We start from the raw sequence: 10,948 nt of genomic DNA, 5'->3' as shown, positions 1-10,948 counted from the left end.
ACCGCTTGGAAAGCTTTCTGAGTTAGAAAGCAGCATAAAGCTCAGTAGAGAAGAGGATTATTTTCCAGCCCCAGTTTGACACAGAGTCGATAGGGTGCCCGGGACAACACGGCAGGCCGGAGACATACCTAAGGAACAAGCATAATCTGGCGGTTAAATGGAGAACTCAGCCGATGGTAACAGCTAAGAAAACTGAGGCTCAGAAAGAGAAGTGAAGTGATTCACCCAAGGTCTCAACAGGAGCGTGTGGCAGAACCAGGCTGAGGATCCAGGAAGTCATTACCTCATAAGTTCCCTCTGCCTCATGGAGCAGGTCCTCACACTCCCATTTTACAGAAAAGGTCAGAAGGGAGCTGGCTGCCAAGGTGGCTGAACGAGTTAACCGGGCATCTCCGCAGCCCTGGGCAGAGGCAAGATCTGGACAGTTTTCACTCCTTAGAGCCAGCTGTCCAGAACAGGTTCAACTACTCCATTTTCCATAAGGCTGGGGGTGGGGTCCCCTTGAAGACCTGGCTTCAGAACCTTTTTTTAAAAAAAAGAAAGAAAGAAAAGAAAAGAAAGAAAGAAAAAGAATGGTAGCATTATAGTTCAGTGCATAAAGAACTCGTGCAGCGGAATGAACAGAGTTCAGGTTTTGTACCAGGAGACCAGAGTACTAATCCTTGCTCAGGTATGAAGCTCACAGGGCTGCCTGGACAAAGTCAGATTGATTCAGGGGTTTTCCAAGAAGCTAAAGATCAATATCGGAGCTTTTGGAGAAATAGCACAAGTAAATATAATAACAGTTTCCGCTTCCTAAGCATCAGGGTCAAGTTTCTAAGAACTAAGGTTCCTGGAATGGTCTGGTGAAAGTGAAAACGATAGCAATTCTTCTCCATACACACTACGCATTGGGTGAAGAAAGTGGAGAGAGAGAATATTTCCCCCATAATACTCAAATTTGGGGACAGCCAATGAAGCTGATAGGTGACAGACTGAGGATTGGGGGGGAAAGTATTTCCTTTTGTCCAGGAACAACTGAATCGCAGCCCTTGGACACAGTGATGGCAACAAGTGCAGATGGCTTTAAAAGGGGTTTAGACAGATCCATCAATTTCTTGCTTTCGAACTGCTAGGTTGGCAGGAGCTGGAACTAGAGACAGGAGCTCACCCCGTCTTGCGGCACCCGGGTCTTGAAGAGAGAATATTTCCCCCATAATACTCGAATTTGGGGATAGCCAATGAAGCTGATAGGTGACAGACTGAGGATTGGGGAAAAAAGTATTTCCTTTTGTCCAGGAACAACTGAATTGCAGCCCTTGGACACAGCGATGGCAACAAGTGCAGAGGGCTTTAAAAGGGGTTTAGACAGATCCATGGAGGAGAAGGTCCATCCGTGGCTGTTAGCCATGATGACTAAAGGACACCTTCATCTTCAGAGGCAGCAAACTGCAGAATATCAGTGCCAGGAAGCAACTGCAGAAGGCCTTGGACTCGTTTCCCTATTGGTCAGCCCTCCAGGGCCAACCAGTGTTCCCTCTAAGCTGAGTTCGTGTGAGCTAGCTTACAGTTTTTTAGCCTCCAACTCACACATCTTTGTCTTAGCTCAGGAAGAATGGCTCCAGAGCAAACTAATTTATACAGCAGCCAAATCGCTCGCTCACAACTTTAATGCCAGTAGCTCACAAAGTAGAATTTTTGCTCACAAGACTTCACAGCTTAGAGGGAGCATTGGGGTAAACTGGTTGGACGCTGTGTGAAAAAGGATGCTGGTGGACCAGCAGGGCTTTGCTCATGTTTTTGATTAGCTTATGGAACTCTCTTCCGCAAGATATGGAGATGGTGATTGGTTTAGATTACTTTAGAAGCAGATTAAACACATTCATGGAGAATATATGCTGATAGCTCAATGCTCATTGGCAGCTCAACGACAGACTCAGTGGAACCTCCAGCAACGTACATTTAGTAGAAACAATATAGGGAAAGGTCATTGCCTTCATACCCTGCATGTGAGCTTCCAAGGAACAGCCAGCTGACCACTGCTGGAAACAGGATACTAGACTAGTTGGACCACTAGTATGATCCAGAAGAGCTCATCTTATGGATGTCTCCCACCCCTCCATTTTTTTTATAGAACTTGCTGTCTGTTTGCAACAGGCTGCAGTTTATAACATACAACGGACAGAGCAAGCGAAAGTTCAGCCACAGGAATGTCAATGAATGCCACAGTTGTCCCTTTGCTGTACTGTGGGCAGCACGGCCCTCCAGAAGTTACGAAGTACACAAGCTTTTTCCTGCAGGAGGCAGAACGGTAAAACACATCCGTCATTGTGGGGGGGAAAGACTGCTTTGTCCAGTTTACAAACAGCCACTCACCTGGGGCGCACGAGAAATGGGTTGGATCTACCAGAGGAATTCTGTGAACAGAAGCAGCGGAGATTTCTGGAGAGTTTCCCCTCTGACAGCAGATAAACTCCCCCCACAATGACGCTCCTGGTGGTCCCCCAGAAGCAGCATTTCATGGGCATTTAGGGTGCACTGGGAGAGGAGGAAGTTCTACTCCACTGATGGAAATCTGTTCAGCTCATCAAAATCCTCCAACAAACTCAAGTCAACACGTTCAGGTGACCAGGTCCCATAAGAACTGGAAGAAACTTTCTTTCATTCTCTTGATGCATCATGAAAAACTAATTTATATTTAACTGTTCCAATCTCACTTTTCTCCCCAACAGGGATCCAAAAGGGAGGTGGCAACATCACTTTTCCCCTCTTCCATTTTATTCTCACACAAGCCTGTGACGTAGGTTAGACCAGAAGAAGAGAAGGTTTTTATACCCCGCTGTTCTCTCTCTTAAGGAGTCTCGAAGCAACTTACCTTCCCTTCCTCTCCCCCCGAAAGGTAGGTGGGGGCTGACAGAGTTCTTTTTTTTTTAAATCCCCGTAGGGATATTTTTTATTTTGCATATACTACAAACTACAAAGAAATATAGGGGAGGGATTACAACTAGGGATAAAGAAAAGCAAACCACACTAGACTAAAACCCCAAGAGAAGATCTTTTCACTGTTAGTAAATATGTTAGTACCATTAGTTTTATTATCACAATACACTTGTTGAGTTCTTGCTTATAACAATTCGCTTCTTGTATGTTATTTAGTTAGTTGTTATGAGAGAAGTCTCTGATCATCTTCCTATTCTTTGCTTCAAAAGGCCATTTTCCAAGTCCTTCTGCCTTTACTTCGGCTTTCTGTCTCTAAAATCGTATATCACTCTGGCAGGTCCTGCACCCTTTTCTGCCGCAGAATCCTCTTCCGTTCCCGAGGTAGCAGAGTCACTCAACTTCGATTCTCCCTCTTTAGACTCATCATCTGTCCGCAGCTGACGTTTCAAAAATTCTTTAGCTTTAAAAGTAGAGTCAATCTTCTCCCTTCTATCGTTGATCTTAAAGATGACACCTTCCGGAACCATCCATCTGTATGATATTCCATTAGTTTGAAGAAAAGAAATTAGTTCCTTGTAATTTTTCCTCTTTTGTCTAATTTCAAATGGAATGTCCTTTAAAATTTTAATGGTTACATTTCCCATTTTCAGTGGAGTTACTGATGTTGCTTTTAAAATGGGATCTCTGGTTGTCTTCTTGAAAACTTGACCACTATTTCTCCAGGTAGGCTATTTTTTTAATATAGTTGGAGTAAGCCCTATAGGCTGTCTCCATTTCGTTTACCAGTTCATCCGCTGTTAAGCCTACTACTGGAGCCATGATCTCACTGAGAACCCTCTTCAAGTCTTCCCGATCCGTTTCAGGAACCCCCTGAAACCTGAGAATCATGTTAGCTTTTTCCATCTGAAGCTGCAAGACTCAATTCTCTTGGCAATTCTGCTTCATTTCCACCTCTCCCATCCTTTTCTTCAACTTCTTATTGTGGTGTCAATCTCTTTTATTTTCTCGTTTGCCTGCTCCACTTTTTTCTCTGTCTCGTTCAGCTGAAGCTGCTGTGCCGCAAAGTTTTTATTCATCACAGTCAATTGCTGGTTAATACCATTGAGTTGTTCCATCACCGGCTTGAATATCCGCCAGGAGTTTGAGGACATCTGCTCCCTCTTCCGGTCTCGGACTCTGCCTGCCTGGCTTCATTTTAAACTTTCTCTGCTGGGCTGCCATCTTTCCCGTTTTGTTTATAGTTTCTGCCACTTCCCCACAACTTGGAAAATTCGCCAAACAACTTCGCAATTCAGATAAGTCTCTCAAAACACTTTCAGTTTACTTCCTCCCCTCTCCCCCTTTGTGTCTTAACCGCTCATTTGCAAAAGAGGCGTCCCTCTATGAAATCTATGTTTCCAATCGTGGGGGGGATGACTTTTCAAACTACTCTGTTTTTATTCAGAACTCACGTTCATTGTTGGCCAGTTTATCTGACCACGCTTGGTTTTACACCATTCCGCTCGATCTCCGGCGCTTGTCCCAGTCAGTCCAGCTTATGCCCGAAGGCCACTCAGCGACTGGACCGTTGGGGTGGAGGGGAGCCTCAATTCTCCGGCATTACGCCATCAAAGAGTCTACCCCGCAAAAGCCCCCTGGCCTGGAGCCTATCGCAAAGGCTACGCAGGGGTGTCATTTGAGGTGGCACCCCTCAAGGCCACTGGTGTGCGATTCGCCTCCTCCATTGTGAGGAAAGCGTCCACCATCGCTGTTCCGTCGACCGGAAGTCTGGGGCTGAGAGAGTTCTGAGAGAACGGTGACTGATCCAAGGTCACCCAGCAGGCTTCATGTGGAGGAGGAGTGGGGAATCAAACCCGGTTCTCCAGATTAGCGTCCCCAGCTCAACCATTATACCATGGTAGCTCTTGATTAAACAGATTCATTGCAGAGAGGTCCTTCCATGGCTGTTATTCATGATGACAGACCCAAGGACACCCAGCAAGCTTCCACTGCGAAAATGTAAATATGAACCTGCGTCTCCTAGGTCCTTGTCTAGTGCTCTAACCCCTACACCACGGTTGCTCCAATGTCACTACATGAGGGTATGATAGGTAGTATAAGAGTACGAGGCCTAGTAACTTTGACTTATTTTCAAGTCTGCTCCAAGACATCTTGACACAGAAATTTGTTTTAAGGAGGGACCAAATTATTTTTTGCAATCTTTGATTTGGGTCTGGAAATTGATGAGGTTTTCTGACGCACACACCCCTGAAAATCACAGGAACTGTTAAATCCAAAACAAGAAACATTGCTCACAGAGAGCTGAAAATAGTAACCATTACTATATTCTGGGAAGCCCCTATGGATTGCTGAAATTGAAAAGTGTAACCATTACTTGGGAATAACAAAACCAAAACTGTACAACTAGTTTCATATCAGCCTCAGTTTAATGGGTGTCACACAAAGGCAGAGAGCTGTGGATTCGACGGCCAAACAAACAACTTTCTACCAAGCTTGCTCAAATCATACGATTTGTATCATTAATACAAAGGTGCATACACTTGCCTATTGTGCGTAATTTGGAGAAAGAGCAACGTCATTCTCCCCCCACCAGAAGCTAAGATACAACCAGGCACTGCCTACATCCTTCTCAGCCTACCACAGCCACCTTAAGGGCTAGAAACTTCGGAGTTCTTTTTTAAAAAAGGAAAGAACAAATGCTGAATTTCAATTTCTAAGAATGTTGAGTTCTTCACCCATGCCAACTTTTCGTGCTTGCATGACACAGACACATGGATAGAGCTAATATATAAACATATACATACATACATATATATCCTTGCTCGAATAACAGAGACACAAAAGGACATCGGGGAATCTTGATCTGAGACTATGGAAAGTATCAGTCTATGAGGATTTTTCATAGCAGCGCTTTGCTGAAACAAAAGGACAGCTGAAACATGGCATGGGGGAAAAAACTGCAGAAGTCAGCAACTGAAAAGGGAGCCAAGCATAAACTGGAGGGAGGGAGGGAGGGAGTCTGTGCCTAGGGGTGGGGGTGGGGTGGAGATGCAAGAGACTCCAGGAGGTAAACCTATCCCCTCTGAAAGTGCAGCCAGAAATCCAGGCGGAGAACTTCATTCAGCCCTGGTTCCTTGTTTACAGATAAAAAGCTCTTTCGGTGCCAATATCTGTGACAGGAACAAGCCAGGGGCGTCACGTACACTTGACTTTTAAAGAAATCCGTGAGATTTTCGTCTCCTTCGATGGTGCAGAGGGGAGCATATAACATCACAGTAACCGATGCCAGCATAACATTTCTTTTTTAAAAAGGCTTTCAGGAAATATGCAGGGATTTTCTAAAAATGCACAGAAATCGTTTCTCAGGTGTCAAAAGACCAGCTGGCTAAAAAAAAGTTGCCCTCAGACTCCCCTTCCTCAGCACTTGAACATGTCAAAGCATTTCAAAACCGAAGTGGTGGCATTAACCGTTGTTCAGGGGGCACTATGGAGGTGCCCAGACTTCTGCTTCTGGTGCCAGCACGAAAGGTGTAGACACAAAGGTGAGTTGGGTTTTTTTTCAAAACCAACCAGCGTCTTTCAAAACAGATATCTGTGCAAACGCAGAAGACACACAGGCACCATTATAACTGCAAATATATATATATATGATATTCCAGGAAATCAGCGTCAAATCAAGGCAGGCGCTGGCAACAAATTTCAGAAGTCAGTCACGCCTAGTGCCATGGAGGGAAAAAACCTGTCTCCACTTCGAAGGCTCCAGCAGCAGATCTGGAGGCACTGAAGATCTTGGTCATTTCCCAGCCCCAGGCGTGGTTCCCATTTTACAGATGGTGCAACTGAGGCCGAATGACATGTCACCACACACTCACACCCTGGCCCTGAAAGACTGAGGGATTCCGCCAGACAACTCCATGTGTGTAAGATACCAAACATCACAGTGGTCACCAGGAAATACATTTCCTCTCCTTTGATGCGGGTGGATCCAGCTGTAATCCTGCCACTAAGATGATCACATACCTCCATGCCAGATATTCACCCCAAAGTATATCTGCTGACACTGTGATGTACCCAGTAGGAGGTACCGATTGCCAAATTGCAGAGCCGGCCTGCACAATTCCTGACCCACCAAGGCAAATAGAGCCAGCCACAGATTGTGCATAGCAGGTACTTGACAATGGACAAACTTGCACCAGTACTGCAGTCCGAAGGGAGCTGCATAAATAGATGGCATACCTAGCCCCGGGGGGCTGAGTTCAGCTTGGTGAGCCATGAATCATGCAGATCTACCTGCCAGAAAGAATATAAGCTCCCCGGCTCCTTCTCCCCCCCCCCCACAACAAACTCAGAGTCTTGTCACAAACTGGGAAACCCCGGTTCTGTGTGCTCTCCCTCAAACAAGAGGTTACCAGTCCTACAAACAGAACTTCGAGGTACCTTGCCAACCATGCCATCTCCTTCCCTTGGCTACAATCTTCTTGACCCATCGCTCTCAAAGGCCTGGACGGGCAGCCGCCATGACCACTGCACTACCACAGTGCTACACACACAAAGCTTCTGCCCATGTATTAGACATGCTGTGGGTCAGACCCTTGCCCTCCTCTTAACCATCAAGCATCGATGACCTTGGAAGGCTACAACGGAGAATGAGGATTCATTCTCCTTGCTTCCCAGACCCCACTGTCACTCACCTTCAATGATCAGGTGGGCAGGCCAACAGCAAGGAAACACCGTGCCCCACTTTCAATGAGAAAAGGGGGTGAAAAAAGGCCCTAAGACATTACCCTGCCAGAATCCTAGCCCGAGTGGCAGAGAGGACTTCCTCACTAAACCAAAAGGAATCGTTTTGATTTGAGAAAGGTGACAATATTTTGTGTTTCCTTAAGCAACTGGCGTGTGCCTCTAAGGAAGAGATGGAAGAATCTAAGATTCCTACGCTCCGGAAAGTAAAGATATCCCTACCCTGCCAGTACTAAGTTTTCAAGAGACCTGAGCAACCAGGCATCTCTAGCTCTGCCCGCCTCTTGTCTTGCAGTCAGGACAATTTAAAATGTATTCAGTAAATTTCATCCCGCCCTTCCTGCAAGGAGCTCAGACATGTGTACACAACTCTCCCCACCTCCGCTTTATTTCCAGAACCACCCTGAGGTAGGCAGAAGCTGAGAGTGACTGCACCAAAGTTACCCAGGGAACTTCGTATTAAGCAGTGACGTAAACATGGTTTACCTGGGCATAATCTGACACTCTAACCACTATCTCTCTCATCCTCTCTCTCTCCTTCACCTTGAAAGGAAAACACTGAAGAGGGAGAGGAGTGCAGCAGTTTCCCTTTCCTCCCTTCCCTCCCCCCACATTATGAAGGCAGTGGACTGATATTAGGTGTTAAGAGTCTTATACTGCCCCAGCCCTTTGCACTCTCGTATGTTCAAACCCAGCCCTCTGTTGCTCCACCCTTTTGACTACACTACAGTAGAGAAAGATAAAGGGTAGGGTTTAAGGCTCTACGGCTTTCTGTAGCTTTCCTTTTTATATCCACAAGATGTGAAGACCAACCTTCCCTCCTCCTTTCACCTACCCATCCTGTCATCTCTCCCAAATGTTCCTTTATATTAAGAAGGAGTGCTACGATGGGAACCCTCTCCTCTCCAGGCCCTACTTGTACTTTGTGAAAAATGAACTTCAGCATTCAACACCCCCCCCTTTCCTAAACCCTTAACCCTTTAAATATGGGGGTCTAGCCTCTCCACGCACTTTCCTCTCTAGTAGGCCCATTTATCTACAAAAAGGGCTAACACCCTGCCCACAAACACACACAATGAATTCAGAAGATTTACTTCTCATCTCTTCGCAATAATCAGAACTGCCGTCCACCCCGTTCCGTTTCACTGGGGAAGGATGGGGAGGAGAGAAGGTCAGGGTCCGGCTGAGGCCGCACAATGCAGTTTCTTCCTCCCCTCGTCCCTTGCTTAACAGCAGGGAGAAGGAGGAAGTCTGTGTAGGGAGGATGAAGCTATCAACGCCTTCTGCATCCACCTACAACGGGGGACGGGGGGGCCGACAAAGACAGAGATCCTTTTCTTCTCCCACCTTCCGCCCCCTCCAACTTCTAGAAGGATGATAGGACAAAATATGGGGCCGCCATCGACACCAACCAACCAACCACAACACCTTTACTCCTTCGGACTCCATCATCGGGCTGCCAGTCACAACTACTCCAGGAGGAACCCCGGCGTCCGGGAGGAAGGGCAGGGCGGTCAGTCTCTCGCCCCCACCCCGAGTCCCAACGTTAACCATTTTTTAAGTTGGGGGGGTGAGTACTGACATAACGCCCCCTCCCTTCCTGCTCCCCCCCTCCTCTCCCCCCAGACTCCTTCCCCCGCTTCCTTACCGGTAGTTTGGGGCTGACCTCCCCCTTGCAGCTGTGGCAGAAGAAGCGATGCTGAGAGACGGTGGCCGCCGCTGCCGCCGAGGCCTCCGCCATCTTGTCTCCCCTCCCCCTCCGCCGCTCGTCCCAGCTGCCGTCAGTCCTCCCACTGGACAGAAAGGGGGGGGGGTTAAGCCGCAGGTACAGGACGCTGCCTAGAACGCCGAGCAGAGGCAACGGGTCCTCTCTAGCCGCACCGCTTCCGCTTGCCTCGTCTCCACCTCTTCGAACGAGCGTCGCTCTCTCGGCCCTCCGAAACGAGGAAGCCGTGAGGGATAGAGCGGGCGATCTTTCGACGAATGTGGACGTCCTCTCGCTTCTCTCACTTCCTCCAAACCAACGAACGGGGTCATGCGGGATAGAGTGACATATGTCCTTCTAGGAATATCAAGTGTGTCTTCCCCCTCCACCATATCAGAGAGCGGGATAAAAGGATCTCTACATGGGCTTCTTTTTTCGGGATTACCCTTGTAGGACGTTCTGGGGTAGAGTTGGCCGCTTAGCCTGCTCTAGGAACTCTGACGTTCTCTTTCGGTTTGTTCCTAAACCATAGAGACTATGGGCTAGAGCGACCCTTTGCGGGTCGTAGGAACTTTTCTTGCTGAAACGCAATAATGTCATGGGGAATTGGAGCTCCCAAGCTATTGGTCAATAAATGCAGAGACCCAGAGAAAATAACAGCCCCTTCTTGTGGATGCTAGACTGGCAGTGCCCTCCTAAAAACAGTTATCCCCTTCTAAACCCATTGATCTTTAATAGCTTTAGATTAACGCTTGTTAGGATGGCACTGTTAGCATTCCTTTTGAGCCAAGAATGGAGCTGGGATTCAAAAAGCCTCGGTGGGGCCTACAAAGATTCCAAGGTGGTTGGAAGACAGAGCGGAGGACAGGTTGAGGATCTCAGGCAGATAAAACCCAAGAGTGTTGCCAACTTCCGGGGGGGGCTGTAGATCTTCTGGAATTACCACAGATCTCCAGGCTCCAGAGATCGATTTTAATGGAGAAAGTGGCTGCTTTGGAGGGTGAATTCTGGCATTTATACCCTGCAGAGCCCCCCCCCCCCAAACCCTGCCATCTCCAGTCTCTACCCCCAAATCTTAAGGAATTTCACAATCCAGGCCAGCTAGGAGAGGGTCCTGGAGCCTCATGTTTTAGAGGAACCATGGCCATGGGGCTACACAATGAGTGCCCCTAGGCAAAGATTCAGCTCTCAGATAATTTCCCTCTCTGTTGGACATCCTGGAGAGGAAGATTGGAAGGCTGTGTACAGTTATGATCTTCTTCCACAGAAAAGTCCTTCCTAACAGCCATTACCTATGTCAATGATCCCTAAAATGGTGTCCATGATCATTGTGGTACCCACCAATGTATTTCCTGGTGCTCACTTCCTAATTCTCCAAAGCAAAAACTCAGTCCTGCCAGTTCTCCCCACCATTAAGTCCAGGAGGCGTCAGCTTTTTGGATCTGTAGGGAGCACCCATTCAGAAACGTAAGTCTCTGTTATGGTTAGTTCCTTGGCTTGGAATCTCCCAGTCTTAGCGTTTTGTGGTTGGCCATGCCCCTTCTTGGCAGCCCTTCTGTGGTAGTGTCTACTTAACATTCTTCA

At 47.4% G+C, this 10,948-nt stretch overlaps 1 protein-coding gene across 1 annotated transcript in view; it reads right to left on the bottom strand.

The window, feature by feature from the left end:
• Positions 1-9,450, bottom strand: part of RNF115 (ring finger protein 115) — a 66,045-nt gene extending 56,595 nt beyond the window's left edge. Inside the window, exon 1 of the mRNA XM_015410809.1 lies at positions 9,308-9,450. Within this exon, the coding sequence (XP_015266295.1) occupies positions 9,308-9,400 (93 nt within the window). The 5' untranslated portion in view covers positions 9,401-9,450. The remainder of the gene's footprint in view (positions 1-9,307) is intronic.
• Positions 9,451-10,948: the final 1,498 nt, after the last annotated feature.

The sequence above is a fragment of the Gekko japonicus genome, unplaced genomic scaffold (genome assembly GCF_001447785.1).
Source record: "Gekko japonicus isolate JY-2015 unplaced genomic scaffold, Gekko_japonicus_V1.1 scaffold42, whole genome shotgun sequence".
Taxonomy (NCBI): Eukaryota; Metazoa; Chordata; class Lepidosauria; order Squamata; family Gekkonidae; genus Gekko; species Gekko japonicus.
This window is presented reverse-complemented; position numbering and strand designations above follow the sequence as displayed.